Genomic DNA, 19,014 nt, shown 5'->3' with positions numbered 1-19,014 from the left:
CTTGGATCTTTTCTTATTATTACTGCTGGAAGCAGAGAAAGCTCAGAGTTGGTCACTTACATGAATAATATCGTAAGCTGGGTTTCCTTTATCTGAAATGCTTCACAGTAGAAGCATTTCAGATTTCAGAGGTTTGTGAGGTTTTTTGTAGTCCTAAAATGTTGGTATATTGACTACTGGTTGAACATTGCTAATCCAGGAACAGTTAGTTCTGAAAGCTCCAAAACCCAATATTGAGTGCTGACACATCATTCCAAAAGTTTTGCGTTTTGAAATTTGAGTTTTTAGATCAGGGATGATTGTCCTAAAGTTTTTTTAAAAATTACATTTTTCTTTAACATTGTATTTTTGTTTTGTTGATACAAAGGAATATGAATATTTACAAAGTTCAGTGTGACATACACACACACACACACAGTGTAATGATTAGATTTTACCTTTTTTCAGCTATATCATGATTCAAATATACTGTTTTCTAGGAAGAATTCCTCAATCAGTTGCTTCATTGTGCAACTGTCACTCAAGTCTCTCTCTCTCTCTCTCTCTCTCTCTCTCTCTCTCGTGTGTGTGTGTGTGTGTGTGTGTGTGTGTGTGTGTGTGTGTGTGTGTGTGTGTGTGTGTATTTATGCTGACAGTTGTAGGCTTTTGAGATCCTCCTTGAAAATACACTCATAGCAGAAGTCTAAGCTTTAGAACATGGAGATGATTATTCTTTATGAGGAGGTGGTGACCATCACTGTTCATAGGATCTATTTTTAAATTCAAAGTAAGGCAAAATTACTTGTTTAAAAAGAGAAAACTTGAAAAGTAGGGTGAATGGTTTTGAAGATCAAAAGAAAGAGTGTCTTTTGATAAAGTCTGTGACCTCATGGGGCTTTGGGGATTTACTTTCCTTACATGTGTGATCGAATTAAGTATTTTATGGCAGATTTTGCTTTTTTTTAAAATGTCAATGATTGCTATAGAGTAGATTGGTAGGCCCTCTACCCACTCTTTAATTTTTTTGGTTCAATACATTATAATTAGTTTTTTATTATTAAATCTTTCATTTTCTTTCAGATTGAAGTGGTGCCATGCAGCAAGAAGCAGAGAGATGCAGAGCTCGAACCAAGAGGCCTGACATGGCACTTTATGTACCTAAAGCGCGAAGGGGTACAGAGGTCCTTAAGGCAGGTGACAAGGAAGAAAGCTGTAGGCCTCCTGAAGGTTGTCTTCCCCAGAAGATCTCTGGAAATAAACCTGAGTCTCACAGACTAAGTGGCCACTCTGATAGAAAGGAGTGTGACAGTAGGGAAGGCAAGAGATCTTCATCAAAATTAAGGAAAGACAGGTGCCTTCAGAAAAAGAATAAAGATAAGGTTTGTGCTAAGAGAGGACCTAAAGAATCCAAAGAAGCCTCATCTCAAGAGCATCAACACAGAGCCCCCAGTGCTGGGATTATATCTAGTATACCTCTACAAAGACTTTTTAAACCAAAGGAAATGGAGTGTTTGGGAGTTCCAACTGCAGGAGAGATGGGACACCAGGAGGTGCTTCCGTTGAAGTCTTACTCAGAAGTCAGTGATGCTCAGGTTCTAAACAGACCATTCCAGAACATAGGACTTTGTGATTTCAGTGGAGAAATTCGTGTAAATAGAAATTTGGAAAGCAGAATTGAAACTGAGACCAAAGTAGTGGAGTTGGTCTCCCAGTTTCCTCAAGTTGTTACCACTCCCTTGAAACCAGAGGGTATGGCTATGCCAGTAACGCTAAGTTCTGATTCTGAAACTGCACCATGCAGTGTGGAAACTTCAGATGGAGTGTCAAAGCTCAGTTCTGGGAGCATCTCTGCAGTTTCTGTTCCTGGAGGTCCAAATGATGATGCTGAGCCAACTTTTATAGACTTTGAAGCTGAGAGTGAGGATGCAGTCAACACTCCAGAGTCTGCCTTGTATCAGAAAGGTGTAGATTCCATTCCTGAGACTGTGGATAACATTTCTCTTAAAATGGCTATAGTCAGCAAGTTAGAGAGCACAAATGGCATTATTGATCCAACAGTGACTAGAGAATGCGAGAGTGACAGCTCTGCTGATGAGTTGTGTGTAAAGTATGAACCTTCTGATACAGCTGTCCTTGCTCATGAAATGGGCATAGATAACGGGTTTAAGAATGGCTGTGACACCGCCAGCAAGGCACGTATGGAGGACATGGCAGGTGCAGAGTGTGATCACAAAACTGCAGACAGGCCTTGTGTAGTTGCAGTTAGAGAATCTGATGAGAGTAGCAGCAATACAAGTAATTTCTCAGATTATATAGAGATGAGTGCAGACGTAGCCCTCCTCAATGCAGCTGAAAGTGAGAATGGCTCTGAAAATGTTAGCAGCCTAACCACTTGCCCAGATATTCATGCTGAGAGTATTGCTTCTAGTTTTACAGAGTCAACAGGAAAGTTGATAGAGTGTGTGTCAGGATGTGCTTCCTCTTTCCCCATAAAGAAGATTGCTGACAGTAATTGTACCACTTGTTTGGACTCTGAACTGAGAGTGTCTAATGGGACAGAAGTCCTTTTGGAGAGCGCCTTGGGCAGTGATCTGAATAGTACTGAGGAGATAACAGAGGCATTGCACGAACTAAGAACTGCTGCTGAAGAGTTTAAAACAAAGGAGGAAGATGACTCAGAGAATGTAGTGTGTGGCGTATCATTTTCTGATAGAGATCCATCTGTGGAAACATCCGTAGAGCTAAAAACAACAGACACTTCTCACATAGAAGGAAGTATTGCTGTGGAGGAAAGCTGGGAATCTATGTTTAATGATGATGGTGACTGTGTAGATCCACGTCTTCTACAAGAGGTATGCTCAGTTGGAATTACTTGATATTTAGGCAGTTTATAAACTTAGGAATCTAGAATTTGAAGTATTTCTGATAGACATTGTATGCATTCGTTCATTTTCTCACATTCAATTTAAGTTCTTGTAATAGCTTGATAGTATCATACATTGAGAAAATATCTGATAGATATGAAAAAGTTAAAACATACATAATCCTGCTATATCTGTAATTGCTAAGTTCTAAGAGGTGTTATAGATTAAGTATGAATTTAATGGATTCTGACTGCTCATTGAGGAAATAGAGAGGAAACTTCAAAAATGTTTTTCTGTGTTGACAACTTGTATTTTTACATAGCCATTGGGGGGGGGAAGGAAATAATTTACAACTTTTTCATTTTTATTTTTTAGTGAATTTTGGAATGTTAAACTGTAGGAGGATGTAGAGAAGAGAATGAAAGAATATGGCTGTTTTTTATGGAGTTGATACTGAGTTAAATTGACTAATTGACTATTGAGTACATATAAGGAACTACAGTGAATAATGATATGCTGACGAGTTACAGTTCATAAATAACAAAATGTGTGACTTGAAGGCATTTTGCAAATTCTTAAGCTCCACATTCATTTTCATATTTTAACATTTATTCTGTCTGCCATTGGAATTCTTCTAAGTAGAGAACTGTTTTCTCTCTTATTGTGGGTTCACATGGCCTTGGTCTGGAAGAGGAGTGGTGTGTCTGTGAGACCCCTGGTAGTCATCCTTTAGGACAGACGTCAGGGTTTCAGTCCTGTTCTGTTACTGGCAATTGAAGGTGTCACTTACATTCATGCTCTTTCTAACAGACCATGTCTTCACCTGAGAGGTTTGGTTTGAGCCACTGAAGAGCCTTCTAAAGCTAAATGATGAGTTTCTGTTTCTAAGAATTAAGTCAGGTGTATATAAAAGTACCACACACCCGTGTAAGAGACCCCAACACTGAAGAGGACAGCACATTGGACAGAATTGACTCCCACTGTCAAGCAGTCCTCCCTCATTCTTGGGTGTTTATATTGGGTTTCATTATGCTCTACTGAGTGCTTCCTGATACTAAATCAGGAGACATCTTAAAGAAACAGTCCTGGGCTCAGCTGTTAAAGGTAGGCTTACAACCAAAAATATAAGAAACAGTCCTTAGAATGAAATACAGAAGGGAGAGTAGTTATGAGTGAACGAAACTCCAAGAACCTTTGAATATACATCAGAATTGTATACATACGGTGCATTTCTTCATAGCCTCCCTTCATCAGATTCACAAAGGCAGTAAGTGGTTCCTAGATAAGATATTTGGACCAGCAGGATAAATATTGTCTGGGAACTTCTAAGAATTGCATACTCTTTAGTCCAACAATTTATCTATTAACTTTTTCAAGTGATTCTAAAACAAAGTTTTCCAGTATTTGCCTTAGATGTCTGTCAGAATATGACTGGGGAACTGTTGTTAGTGATAGTTATAAAATCACTATCAAGCAGGAGTTTGAGACCCAAGTCGGTTTAGGAAATGCTAATGACGGAGTTAGATGAATGGAGAACAGCTGTAAGGTTCAGATCATTGAGAAAGGATCTTAGTCTGAGAAAGGAAAGTGTTACAGAAGTTAACAAAAGGCTGACTTGAGACCAGAGAGAAAGGATAACTTCTTGCAGAAGGCAGCTGTGCACACATGGCAGTGTTTCAGAACTATCTACTGAAGGGTGCAAATGACCGGTTAGAATTGAGGTGCTGTCTTTTTTAGGTTGGCCTCTACGGACTTTGAAAACGTTGTGTGTAGGAACCTGTCTTTGGGGGGGCTTCAGGCGGATTCAGCTGACTTGCCTAGTTCATACCAGAGAGGGGGAGTGTAGATTGAGAAATTAAAGATACTAAGGAAAAGACGGAGACACACAAGAGTCAGGAGGGCAATCCAGTGAATACTGAACTGAATGCCCCAATTTTATTCTTCAACATTCTAATATACCCAAACCAAAAAGGGAGGAAAGTCAAAGGACTTCTTTACCATGATACAAGGAACAAACAGACTTACTTCCTTAATTCCCCAAACATTCAGTAACCACACCTTAGATTAAATCTCTTGTTGTCTGGCCTTGTGGGTTAAGAGTAACCACACCTTAGAACCAAGTCTCTTGTTATTTAGGTAAGACACCACACCTCAGACCAAACATCCTTCAGTAGCCATGCCTTAGACCTTTTTTAGGTCTAATGATTTTAACTTTGCAAGAGTAAGGATAGTTTTAAACTCTCTGACCTTAAGTCAAGATGAAGGGGAGCCATTTTTATGGGCCCCAACAGTTGTGAGGACTCAGATCCTTAGGGATTTCTGTTTCATTTGTGTTTTTAAGAGAGGATTCATGCATGCATCTTGGTCTTTCACATCTAGGTACAGAAGAATTTAGGCAGCAGTCAAGTGTTTTGAGAAGCATGGTAACAGTGAGAGGATGCTGGGGAAGCCAAGAAAATGGAGTATGTAGTGATTTAAGAGTGGGGGCTATGTTAAGAGATGAGGAAGGTTGAAAATAGAAGGAATCTGATGGGCTGCGGCTGCAGTAAACCCAACTCTCCTGGTTTTTGAAGGATGCCACAAATCTAATAATATAATAGCCCTTTGGTGACTTTTGCTCTTAGTTTATTATTTATATTACTCAAACATACTTAATTAAATGCAGAACTAGAGAGCTTATCTCCCTTGAAAGTTTTCCAACAGAAGGCTTTGGCTTTTTTCCCAGTTGGCCTATTTATTTGTTGATAAAGGCTAGACAGAAGCATATCTAATGCTTCTAATAGGCAGGAAGATATGCTGTACAGCAGGGCATGGCAACCATTGATAAGTTATATTTGAACCCCTAAAACTGGTCAAAAGAAAATAGGACATAGTGAAGTAATGGGTGAGCCCCCAGAACCGAAATGCTTGATGCATTGTCAAAGATCACATTGATTAATTTGTTTATTTATTTATTTTTTTTTTGAAGATAGAGTTTCTCAGTGTAGCCCTGACTGTCCTGGAACTTGCTCTGCTTGAATTCAGAGACCAGCCTGCCTTTGCCACCTGAGTGCTGGGATTAAAGATGTGTGCCACCTTAAAAGGCCTTGCTACTGCATCTAATATTCTAAAGCCAGGATATGGGATGCCCAGAAATTTAAACTGGTTACCAATAAAGGAGGGAATGTTGGCATGACCTCTTTTATCTCTTTGTGAATTAACCATTTCCCAGGGAAAACAACAAAACTTCAGTTCAATAGCCCCTGCTGCCTGCTATTATGACCAGCAAACTTACGGGTAGAAGGGCAGATGAGGTACCAACAGTACAGCATTAATGATGTTGATGGATGTTAGTATTGGTCACCTTCATTGGCCATATCTGGTCTTTGAGTTTTTGCATAAAAATAGATAGTCTTCTGTTTTAGTCGTTTTGTTACAGGAAGCCACTAACCATGAGAATTGGGGACCAAAGTAAAGGAATTGCACCCATTTCCACTCACTATGTTCATCAACATTCTGGCATCCTCTGTTTCCCTATAGTATTCTACAAAAATGTTGTCTTTTTAAGTGGAGAACCCAAGTTAGAAAAAAAAAAAATCTTAGAGCCCGCCACATAGAGCATGTATGAAATACAGAGGGAGGAAAGCCCTTTGTAGTGCAGCTTTCAGAGGCCACTGTGTAAGTGGTTGGTATTATATTCTCATCCCTTTTGCAGTTAAACAGCAAACATTGAACACTTGGAGTTTTGACACTTTCTCAGTTAGGGTTTCTATTGTTGTGAAGAGACACATGACATGGCAACTCTTGTAAAGAAAGACACTGAATTGAGATGGCAGCATACAATTCAGAGGTTCAGTCCATTATCCCCATGGCAGGGAGCTTGACAGCATGCAGGCAGATAATGGTGCTGGCTGCATCTTGATCAAATGGTTAACAGGAAGTAGACTAAAATATTAGGAGGAATCTTGAGCATATATGAGATCTCAAAGCCTACCTCCACAGTGACACACTTGCCTCCAGCAAGACCATACCTACCCCAACAAGGCCACACCCCTAATAGTGCCAGTCCCTTTGGGAGCCATTTTCTTTCAAACCACCACAGGCACTTATAAATTGCAATTAGCAAGATAATACCTTTACTGTTACGTTAAAGGCATTGTGCTGTCTGCTGGCTGTGTTCTAAAATTGCTTATATTTTATTTAGGGAGAAAATATGTAAGTATTTGATCATGTAGCCACGTAGCAATCTGAAGGATATTTAAATCAGTGGCTAAAACAGCAATGCAAGAGATATACTGATATTATTTGATTGTCTGATGAATGATACACATTCTAGACAGACTTGATCTCCCAGGCTGAACTGGTTAATAACAGTTTCATGTTAGTGAGGTCATGAAGTTAAGAAAAAGACTATAGTTCTTTCTTCCATGTTGTTCTGAGTACCTAACTTTTCTCATGTTTCTTTTAATGTATACATTATTTTTATATAATTTAGCTTTGCAGAAAAAAATGACTAAAGCATACACTTTCCATGTACTCCCTGATTTTTTTATTACTGTTTCTATTTTCCACAGTGTTTTTTATTAGTTCCAGTTCATCTTAGCAGATTTTATAATTTGTATTTTTATCAAACTTTGTGAACTGATAGGTTGTTGGCTTCCTGGTTGGGAATTTGTAGAGACATCTTCCAGTTGTTGGGAATTCTACCATGATCATGTGGGTCATCCAAAGGTGCACGTGATTGAATTATCTGCCTCATTCAGTCTGTTAGTGCAGGGGGACTAGTGACTCCTGGGTCAGACAAAAAGAAGGAACATTGGAATAGATCCCTTTGCATTGCTGTTGTTGTTTTAAGCCAAGTAATTCCTAAAATTAAAAGATTCCCTTCTAGCTGAGCGGTGGTGGCGCACGACTTTAATCCCAGCACTCTGGAGGCAGAGGCAGGTGGATCTCTGTGAGTTCGAGACCAGCCTGGTCTACAAGAGCTAGTTCCAAGGCAGCCTCCAAAGCCACAGAGAAACCCTGTCTCAAAAAACCAAATAAATAAATAAATAAATAAATAAATAAATAAATAAATAAATAATAAAAGATTCCCTTGTAAGTGCTGTTAGATTTGTTGAGTGATGTATTTTTCTGAGTGGTGTACAAGCCATTAACACTTTAATTCTGATATGTTTCAAAACTGAAGAAAACTGTTCTGACTCTGTATTGTCAGCATGAAGGAGGCTTTCCTTTGCGACACCAGATTCCTGGTGTTCCTGGTTCTGTGCTTGAGTAAGCTTCTGTTGAGCACACTCTGTATGTTGTCCATGTGGGCTGCGCCTGGGGCAGATGGAAATGTAATAGTGACCAGACTCATAATTTTTATTCCATTCAGTTCATTATATATTCAAGGACACTGGCAAGGGAAGAGGTGGGGCTTGGTAAAGAATCTACTTCTTTGCCCTTGTCAGAAATAAACAGAATTAAAGATCCATCTATGTTGAAAGGCTGGTTAAAGACAAAGCATTCTTACAGGAAAATTAGTAGTAATATATATTCTCTAATCCTATCCTGACCCTCAAATCAGCATCAGGCCTCCAAATGTTTGGATGATCATTTATTGACTCTGGCACCAGAGAGAGAGAGAGAGAGAGAGAGAGAGAGAGAGAGAGAGAGAGAGAGAGAGGAGAGCGCACATATAGTATACTGCTGCTGTAATATGGCTAGAAACTCAGTGGCTTACAACACAAATTAATATTCTTAAAGTTCTGGCAATCAGAAGTCTCAAGATAGAGCACCCTTGGACTAGATCAGGGTATTGACAAAGCTGTGATCTTTTATGGGAGCCGAAAGGGAGATGATTTATTTATTTTTTAAAACCCCTTTCAGTTACCAGAGGCTGCCCTGCATTCCCTGGCTTATAACCCCATTTGTATTGCAAAGCCAGCAGTGGCCATTCACATCTACTCGCTGATTCTTTTCTCTGAGGTCTTCAGTTTTTAAAGGTGCTTATTCTTGCACTGGGCCCACCAAGATAATCTTACTACTTTAAGGTCAGCTGATTCGCACATCTTTGTCTGCTACCTTAATTCACATGCTGTGTGGTGTTTTTATGGGTTTCAGGAATCAGGGTGTGACCATCATTAGGAGGCTGTTATTCTGCTTCTTGTGGCCTACGTAATAGGCTACTCTGTGGCCTTTAGAATATAGGAGTGCAATGAAATGAGCAGCTGTTATCTTTTTAACTTTGCCATTGATATTTTCCTTCTTCCCACCCACAACAGCTGAATCCATAAACCCTTAGTACAAAAGAGTGATACACTGAACACTGACATGGCATTGCTTCTGGTTCCAGTTACTGTAAGGCTGCTTTACTATGTTACTGGATGGAAAGCGAGATTAGCAGCCAGGTGACTAGAATTATGATTCAGACTTGTCAGTAATCTGATTTGTAACCATAGGGATATCCTTTTAGTCTCTCTGTGACATAATTCTCTGCACAAAGAATTCAGGATACTAATAGCAGCCCATCTGACAGAGATGTAGGTAACTCTCCCAAAATAATGTGCATATTTTAATTTTTTATCTATAGAGAATAAATCAAATCTTTTTATTTTCTTTTTGTATTTTAAACAATGAAGAATTAAAGAGCCTGTGGATTTTTTTATTTCCCACCATCCTTTTATCTTTAAAAAATCTTCTGTAATAGATTTGGAGATTATATAACAGTAAGTTAAGCTATATTTTGTAGACTTGGCCAGACTACTAGGGCAGTAAGAATCTTCAGGCTCATACTTTGAAGAAGCTGACTAGTTGAATAGTTTGTGGAAGCAAGCTGAATAATGAAGGAATATCCTGGTTTCACTGATGCTTTCTAAGCAGCAAGACAAAAAAGGTCTTAAATGTTTGTGTTTGGTTACTCAGCAGGTAAAAGCACTTGCCATGTAACTAAGGCAACCTGACCTGAGTTTGATCCATAAAATACACATAAAGGTCAAAGGAGAGAATCGATCCCACAGAGTTCTCCTTGGACTTCTTCCACTTGTGGATTGTGGCATATAGGCCTACACATCACATATACACATTATACTAGCTTTTGAAATCATTTGCCCAGAGTCATCTGTAAGCTTCTGGTTGGTCTGCTGTAGATACATTAAAATGAGTCAAATTATAAACCTCTTATCTTTTTTTAATCAAATATTTCTTAACCATAAAAATGTGAGTCTTACAATATAAATACAGAACCTCTAACACTTAAGATTAGTTGTCTACAATAGAAATATGAGCCACGTGTGTAACTTTGCATTTTCATCCCTACCTACAGTCTCATTGTATAGTCCTGGTGGGTCTGTCTGCAAACTCACAGAGACCTACCTGCCCCTAGAGTTTGGTGATGAATGCGATGTGCCACCACACCTGGCAATAAGCTTGAATTTCCTACTAGTCATATTAGAGAAAAAATAAGAACAAGCAGGTATAATTTATGTGTTTTAATATAATATGTCCAGAACACCATTTCAACATGTGATCAGTGTAAGAAATCATGCATAAGATATATTTTACATTCTGTTTTTATATTAAATCTTTTGAAACTTGATATATACTTTATACTTAAAGCTCATCTTATGTGAAGTAGCCATATTTCAAGTACTCTATAGCCTCATGTGACATGCAGCTACTGTGTCAAACCGTCTAGGTCTGCCTCAGAGGTATCTAGCTCATCATCATGAGTATCTGTTCTCTGTTGTTCTCTGTTTAAATAAGACTCAAGGCTCAAAGGCTGGGGTAGAAACCTGCTAGCTCAGGGAGGCTGGGTTGCAATTAGCTAACCTCTGCTGCTTTCCCAAACCAGAAAAGGCTGTGGTACTCCAGAGCCCCGCTCTATTACCCCTCTCCTCCCTCCCTCCCTCCCTCCCTCCTCTCTCTCTCTCTCTCTCTCTCTCTCTCTCTCTCTCTCTCTCTCTCTCTCTCTCTCTCTCTCTCTCTCTCTCTCTCCAGGATGCACTCTAATGCTCTATGGTTACTTTCTGTCAATTAGTTGCTAATGCAGCCTCCTAACCCAAGGTTAATTTTATTTAATTAATGCAAATGCAAACTGATCGAATATCAAATATCTCCCAACACTTCCTCACATCTCACAGCCTTTCCAGAAAGAAAGCTCTGCACTGTGTTCTATCTAACCCTGACCCTCTATGTTAGTGATCCTACCATCATACTCTTACTTTGGTTCTTCCATCTTTATGCTTTTATTTCCTCTTTTATATCCCATGTATGTCTCCCTCTGCTTTCCAATTCCCTCCAATTCTTTGCTGAGATTCTCAGGAGAGAGAGTATTAACAGTTTGTCCTGTCTACACGCACGCACGCACGCACGCACAAAAGTGTGTTATGAATAGAAATGTAAATGGCTCTAAATAATACCCAAAGCATGAGGAAAGTAGGCATTCTTTTTACAGATAGTCTGTAATACTGGATGGTAGTGGAATTTGTGTTAATGGAAAAACTCATCAGGGGTGTGGAATTTATGGACTTTCTATCTGACGTTCATGAAGTGTTGAGTAAGCATTATGGGATGTATTAGTTACTTATCTTGATGCTATGCTGCAGTGACACACTCTTGAGAAAAGCAGTTTAAAGAGGGCCTAGTTTTGCTAGCAGTTGCAGGTTACAGTCCATGGTAACAGGAAGTCAGCTGGTCACATCACACCTACAGCCTGGAAGAAGGGAGGGATGAGTGAATGCTCCTGCTTGGCTTGCTTCCTCCTTTTTAGTCAGTCCAGGGCCCAAGCCCATTGAATGGTTCTGCCTATGTTCTGGGTGCTTCTTTCCACCTCACCATAAAGTACATAATTTCTCACAGGTGTGCCTAGAACCCTGTCGCCTAATTGATTGTAGATTCTGCCATGCTGACAATACTAATCATTACATGGGGTTTTGCTACCACTAACACTATGTTTTTAGTTTCAGGACCCAGAGTGCTCAATAATTGAAGAGTTAAGTATACAAATTCAGTTTTACTTGCCAGGTTATAACAAAGAATTTTAGTCAGTTTTTCTTGCCAAACTATCCTGTGTTTTTCTTGATAATCAGTTCATAGGAGTTCTATTTTCAAAGCTATTTTATAGTCTGTATTTTACTTCTCACAATGCCTTATTTAACCTTAATTTGTAAATGTACAAATACATTGTGCTTTGTTTTGTTAGGCTTTTGCAAACTAAATAAAAATGTCAATGCCAGCAATCATAAAATGAAATGAAGAAAGCAATTACATTACAATAGCATCAAAAAGCAAATATTTAGGACTAAGTTTAACCAAAAAAAAAGTATAAATTGGTACTCTAAAATTCAAAATGGGGCCATTGAGATGGCTCTTTGAATGAAGGTACCTGCAGCAGATCATATGACCCGAATTTATCCCCGGGTCCTATGTGGTGTCATCTGATCCCTCTTCAAGAGCTTACACTTGTATGTACATGTTCACACAAAATAAGTATGCAATACATTCAAAACATACCCCACATTCATCTGTTGGAGAACAATATTAAGATGATGTTCCATGTTGGACAACATAAGATGCCCACTTCCACAGAAATTAACACGCTGGTCCTTAAATTTGTAATGGATGCAATGGCCCCGTTAACTGAAGTGATTTTGAAGAACAAAGTTGTAGTACTCAAACTTGCTGATTTCAAAACCAAATATACAGTTCTGGCAATCACTGTGTGCCTCTGGCATAAGGCTTGGTTTCTAAATGACTGAAGCATTCTGTAGTCTGTGGCTCTGAGTTGTGTAAGTTACACTCCCTAGTATCTTCTTGTCTGCTTGTGATGACTTCTTGCTGTGGTCTGCGTGCAGAAAAGAGAGTTGTCCAGTGCCTGTGGCTTGAGGACTAAGTGCCTAAATAAATAAATAAATAAATAAATAAAGGAAAGGAAAGGAAAGGAAAGGAAAGGAAAGGAAAGGAAAGGAAAGGAAAGGAAAGGAAAGGAAAGGACAGGACAGGACAGGACAGGACAGGACAGGACACGACTGCTCCCTGGTATATAGTGGAGGAGAAGGTTTGTTGTGGGATGAGGAAGAGCAAAGCCAGAGACGGCGACATCTGGAGAGGCCGGAGTGGACTTGACCCTGAGCCATCTGGGGAAAGTGAGGGTGGGGAGAGAGAGTGGGACCAGGTACAGCAGCCAGGAGTAGGCATAAAGAGAGCAGGTAACTAAAATGGTTGGATTATACAGGGAAGGGCAGCAGGGAGAAGGGAGCCCAGCCTTGGGCTAGAAAAGTTTAGGATAGGGAGCCAGCTGTGCCTGCCAGGAGGGCCTTGCAACAGGTAGAAACTGGCCAATGTTCACTTTGATGTGTTAAATAGGTACCTCAGCCGTTTGTCCCAGTTTTGAAACCTAACAGGGACCACTTGGTTCCTTGACAAACTTAGATTTCTTGTATACTCAGGAAAACTGATAGATGGCTCAGTTGCTGCAGTTGCAGGAACAGCCTTTTCTTGCTCTCTGTTTAAACACATTGGTGCATGACCTGTAAAACCTAATTTTTTTCTTTTTAATATTTGTGTACCAAGCAGTATGCCAAGCATCTACCACATCTCATTTACTTTACATGTTTGTCTCTGAGGTGGAGGTATTGTTATAATCTCCATGTTTTTAGATATAAAACAGGATTTAGTGGAGAAATTTAACTAGAGGCACAAGTATGTCTAAATTACCTTCCCTTTCCTTCCATCCCCAATAATTTGATTAAATCTATTTTGCACTTCTCCAAAGAGAGGAGATGTATCTTTGGCATTATAAATCCCTCCCACCCCTCTCCCTCCCCTCCCCTCCCCTCCCCTCCCTCCCTCCTTCCATCCCTCCCTCCAAGCAAAAGTGCTTGAAGGGTCCTAGTGCACTTTGATCATGGGTTTCTTCCTCTAAGACCTGGTGACGCCATGATGCTGTGGCTTTGCTACCACTCCCCTTTCCTGTTGCTTCCAGTGTGGACAGTTAGTAGCTTTAAAGGGTTTTTCAGTTTCCTTTTTAACAGTAGTTTCAATACTATTAATTCTTTTACAGCCTTAGGTAGCACTTATACTAGGGACCTTGAGTGTAACTGCTTGTGCTACTTATATTTGTCTTAACAAATTCCTTTGTAAGCTTTCTCCTCACTTTTTAATATACAACAAAAGGTGAACTAAAAGTTTTTCACTCTTAAAACTTTACTTTTGTTCACTTCCAGAAAACAAATTATGAGGTGGCCCTGAACAATGAGCCCCAGTGAAAACAAATGTGAATTCATCTCTCTAGCTGTTGTCTCTGTTTCCAGGGTGTGCATTTGTAACACATTGTATTCATCCATCCATCCCGTGCACATGCTAGCTAAGTGCTGTGTCACTGAGCCACGTCCACACACCCCTGAGAAGACTAGATTTTCTCACATGACAGATAATTGATAGAAACAAGGTTTATGCCTTGCTTTTCTGCTGAGATTTTCATACCTTGCCCACGTTCCACATGTCTGATTATAAAGTAGGTGGTAAACACCTGACCATTATTGTATTCACACCACTGATACAGAAATAATGCCAAAGTTAAGGACTAGGAACATGGAGATGGGAGCAGGATTGTTAGTACATGGAAGGATATTTTTATAATGCCTTGATTTTCCATCAGCAGGCACTTTACTATGTTTATTTCTCTCTAGTTATCAGGGAATATGAAGAACAGAAAAAGCATTCAGGAGCCTAGATTTGATTATTACAGCCATGAACTTCCTGATATTGACCTCAGTGAATGTGAATTCCCACATGTCATTGAAATTTATGACTTTCCTCGAGAATTTCGTACAGAAGACCTTTTGCGGATTTTCTGCAGTTACCAGTAAGTATTTGCAAATGGTTCCAAATGATGAGGTGAGAGAAAGTCATCCTAAAAATCATGTCTTTTTAAGTTTTTCAGTTATTTATTTTAGCATTGGGTTTATGTGTTGTTTGGATGTGTATCAGACTAGTCTTCAGTTCCTTGAAAGGGCCAGGTAGCCTGTATAGACATTTATAAAAACCACTGTTGGTGATGTCTTGGAGATATGTTTAGTCCATTTATATTTGTTAATTATTGATGTGTTTGAACTTATATCCAAGTATTTGTTTTTATATTTGCCTGAGTATATGTCTCCTGTCTTTTCCCTCACTTTTCTAGACTTACGGGTTGAATTTTTAAACATTTTATTTTTTCAATATAATGTTTTTGTTCTTTGATTACTCTAGAAATTATAAAAATGTATGCTTAAACTATTAGTGGTTAAAACTATTTTTTTTCCTTTGCCTCTTTCTAAATACTGTAAGGTCTTTTTAATTACATCTCCTACCTTGCACTGCAACTTACATTCTGTTGTGGCTATTTGATTCATTTTCTTTCTGAATGAGATATAGTCTTTGTCATTTTAATGGTTTTGCATAATTTTCACTCTCTTTACAATTTTTTTTTCTTACTGTACAACGTATCAGTCCTGGGTTTTATATAGGCTAGATAATTCTCTACTACTGAACCACACCCCAGTCCTTTACTCTGAAAAAGATTTGTGTTGTGTGTATATTAATAATTCTAGATTGGCAGTTATTTTTCTCTCAGAAGCTTTCTCTTTGGGTGATAGGTTAGCTGACAGTCCCCATGCCACTTCTGAATGTAATCTTTCCTCTCTGGATGCTCTTAAAATTTTCTCTTTGACTTTGGTATTGATCATTTTCACTGTGATGTGGATTTTATTGGGATCTTTGTTTCAAATTTACCCAGATTGAAATTATGAGGGCTTATTAAATCAGTAGTTAATATTTTCACTGATTTTGGAAAGATCTTAGACATTGTCTCTTCAGTGTTGCCTCAGACCCAGTCTCTCTTCACTCTGGCCAAGACACAAATTGGGTGTGTATTAGATTTTCTTATTTAATCTTCTTGTTACCTCTCTTTTGTATATTCCATCTCTTTTTTCCCTGAATAATTTCTTCAGTTTTAGGACTCTAGTTTAATTTATCTGTTCCAAGCTATGCTACGTTGTTAAAATACAATCGATACCTTGAATTTAAAAAACAATTTAAAGACTGCCTGGTTATTTTTTACAGCTTTTTTTTTTTTTTCCCTGCTCCATATAGCTTCAGTTTTCAGTATTTTTTTTTTCCTATTTCTTTAAGTACATTGAGCATAGCCTTCTGTATCCCTTCTGTTATCTGAAGCCCCTGTAGTTGTAGCTTGCTCCTGGGTAACTTTTGTTCATGTTCATACTTGCTCACAGTGTCTTCCCTTTTGGGGGATTTAGTTATATTTTTAATGTGAATAGGTGTTTTTTTTTTTTTTTTGGCATTGTATTTATGAGCTTTAAGGCTAATGAAAAAAAGAGGGAACTTCTCGTACCAAAAACGCTAACCATTTAAGAGTCTTCAGATTAAATTGTTGATTTGAGGTTTTTCTGACTCACTCTCAGAAAAAGTCAAACGGAGTGTGATTTTTTTTTAATTGTTACATGTCACAATGTTTTATTTTGATATGAATGTCTGTTTACTTAATGTGCTATCTAGTTGTGCCTCCCTTTTTATTTACTGGTGTGTTGGTTACACGGTTCCTAATATATAGATTCAATCTGAAAAGAGAGAGACAAGAAAGTTGATCATATCTTCAGAGTTTTCTGAGTGAATAGTTCCATGGGCTGTTTTTTAGTTTTTGTTTTTAGAGGAACTTTTCTTAGTCTTTCAAATCATTCAACTAACTTTTTTGCTGGTGTGTTTATGTTTGTTTGTTCACTTGTTTTGTTTTGACAGTGTTGCCATTTAATCCTAGATGGCCTCTTTCTCTTCCCTCATTCACCCTCTTGATTGCTGGGATTTTAACCATAGGCTGCCATTCTTAGCTCAACTAGGTTTATAGACACAGCAGTTCTTTACACTCATAATTCATTCAGTTTTGTATTTTTAGATCTAGTGAGCAATTAAAGTATGTTACAAGTGGTCTTCAGAACGTTATGCTCTTTGTGTGGGGGTGGTACATTTTAGAAGAAGGTAAAGGAATCAGAATTACACATATTATTTCTAACTTACAATAAAAAAATAGACTCGGGAACAGAAAGATAATCCAGAAGGTTATTTTAAAACAAGATGTCCATGGTCTAGAAGAAGGTCAATATCAAGGAGTATACTTCAATATTTCAAGCCTGCTATTAAAAATGAATCAAGTCTATCTGATGCTACAAATTTAAATTTAAAATTTGATTTGTTTATATCCCCGATGCCAAGATTATAGACATGCTCTGCCAGATCCCAACTTTACATTGAATTTGTATGACTCTGTTTCAGAACATAGCTCCTAATTAGTTTCTGAACAATCGGAGGTGACTATTTCTTTCAGGTGACAGCTCTGGGCTGTCTCACTAGGACAGTGAGAGATAGGATGTAAACAAATGAGTGTGGTTGAGAAAGGAAAACTTTATTTATAAAAATGACTGGCTTTGTTTTTGTTTTAAGGTAGGATCTAGGTAGCCCAGGCTGGCCTTGAACTCCTGATCCTCAGCCTTCAGAAGTGCCTGGGTTTACCACCACATCTGGTCCATGTTTTACTGTCAAGGAAGAATTTTAAGTGCTGGAATAGATGAAATTATCTAGCAGTTATATACTTGTTTTATCAATTAAACTCCGTTGGGGGAAGACAACTGAAAGAAAGCAGGAGTGAATGGATTCTGGAAGACATTTAATCTATACCATAAACCTTACTGTAAATGTGTAGTGTAGGTAAATCATTATTAATTCAGCTTTGATAAGACCCAGTGTCAGGTGCTGTTCGGTTCCTAGTAGATCCTTAAGAGCAGTTGGTAAGACTAAATCTCAAATTTGAGCTACCTTAGATTATCATTGATAAAATTAGATTGCCATTAATAAAATAGGTGATTTTGTCCATGTTCAGAACTTCCACAGGGATTATTGGGTTTTGCTGCTATTTTTGCTTTTGAGACAGTTCCTTACTATGCAGCCTAGGCTAGCCTTGAACTCAAAAATCTTCCCATTTTAACCTCCAAAGTACTGGGTTTTAGGTATTCACCACTGTACAGGGCTTAAGGATAGCTAATTCTTTTGAGTCATTCATTTTCTTCTCTTTGCTTTGTCTCTTCCTCACCATATCTGTGAGAGCATTTTCTATGAAATCTAAAGCCATTCTCAAAAGGATTTGAAAGGACTGTGAACGCTAAGATGAGGCTTTTAGCTGTCAAGGTCTTTCCCATCTTTTCTAAACTCTACAGCAGAGACTGTTGAACTAGGTCTTCACTCCTGTGGTCATTTGATAGCACGGTCCAGCTTACGTTTCTAACTAAGCTTTCAAGTTTTCTTTGTTACTTTTTCTGTCAAGGAAATTAAGAAGGCAAAGCTATTTTATCATTTTTCTTTTATAGTGATTTATAATTTTTTAAAGGTCATGCTGCAGAAATGTAAAATAATACCTGAGTCAGATACCAGAGTCAACTTTGTTTCATCACCATCTTCATCAATATTAATATCCCTAGTGATTATTGCTATTAATAATAAAATTAATGAGCACCATTGGTCTAAAAGTTGCCTTCTGAGTGCTCATTATCATGTTCTTGGCCTGTCATAGACAATCTCATCTCTATTTTCCTCCCCAATGGCTAGCTTTCACAGTGCCTCAGGGTGTTAGGCAGGCTGCTAGGAGAGAAAAAAAATACCAAGTCTTACCCAGTTGTGAACCCTGTGAACTACAGTAATGCTTCCTGAGGTCAAATAAGCCCGTGGGTAAAATAATAATGCACATGTATTAGGGAGTGGTGGTAACCAGTAGCTGTCTGATTAGATTTGAGGCCTGCCTAACAGGAGGAATGAATGCCTGGTACTGTAAATATGACTAAGAACCCATGGCTGGAGAAGTCATAGACTCGAGGAAAGAACCCACTACTGTCATTTTGATAAATTGATATAGTGTCCACACACTTTCTAAATACTTGGGAGTTGGGGGTGAGAGTGGATTTGATCAAAATAAAATATATTCATGTATTAAAGGAATTTTGAATATATATTTAATTATGTATATAAATATTTAAATTTGTATATTTAACTGTATGTTTATATATAGGTGCTTTGTAATCCTGATACTCTTTGTGCTCAGTATGTAGCTCTATTCTAAACTAAAAGGGTATTTTTCCCTAGTATTAAATGTTCATTGTTTCATTCT

The 19,014-nt window shown here is 38.3% G+C and overlaps 1 protein-coding gene across 3 annotated transcripts in view; it reads left to right on the top strand.

Annotated features, from left to right (window-relative positions):
* The window catches only part of R3hcc1l (R3H domain and coiled-coil containing 1 like), an 80,391-nt gene that overhangs the window by 48,826 nt on the left and 12,551 nt on the right, over nucleotides 1-19,014 (top strand). For all 3 annotated transcript variants that reach the window (XM_027407288.2, XM_027407287.2, XM_035441826.1), the window contains 2 exons: nucleotides 1,060-2,831; nucleotides 14,495-14,670. In XM_027407288.2, coding sequence (XP_027263089.1) covers nucleotides 1,074-2,831; nucleotides 14,495-14,670 — 1,934 coding nt within the window. In that variant the 5' untranslated portion in view covers nucleotides 1,060-1,073. The remainder of the gene's footprint in view (nucleotides 1-1,059; nucleotides 2,832-14,494; nucleotides 14,671-19,014) is intronic.

This window comes from Cricetulus griseus, chromosome 3 (assembly GCF_003668045.3).
Source record: "Cricetulus griseus strain 17A/GY chromosome 3, alternate assembly CriGri-PICRH-1.0, whole genome shotgun sequence".
NCBI classification, from domain to species: Eukaryota; Metazoa; Chordata; class Mammalia; order Rodentia; family Cricetidae; genus Cricetulus; species Cricetulus griseus.
This window is presented reverse-complemented; position numbering and strand designations above follow the sequence as displayed.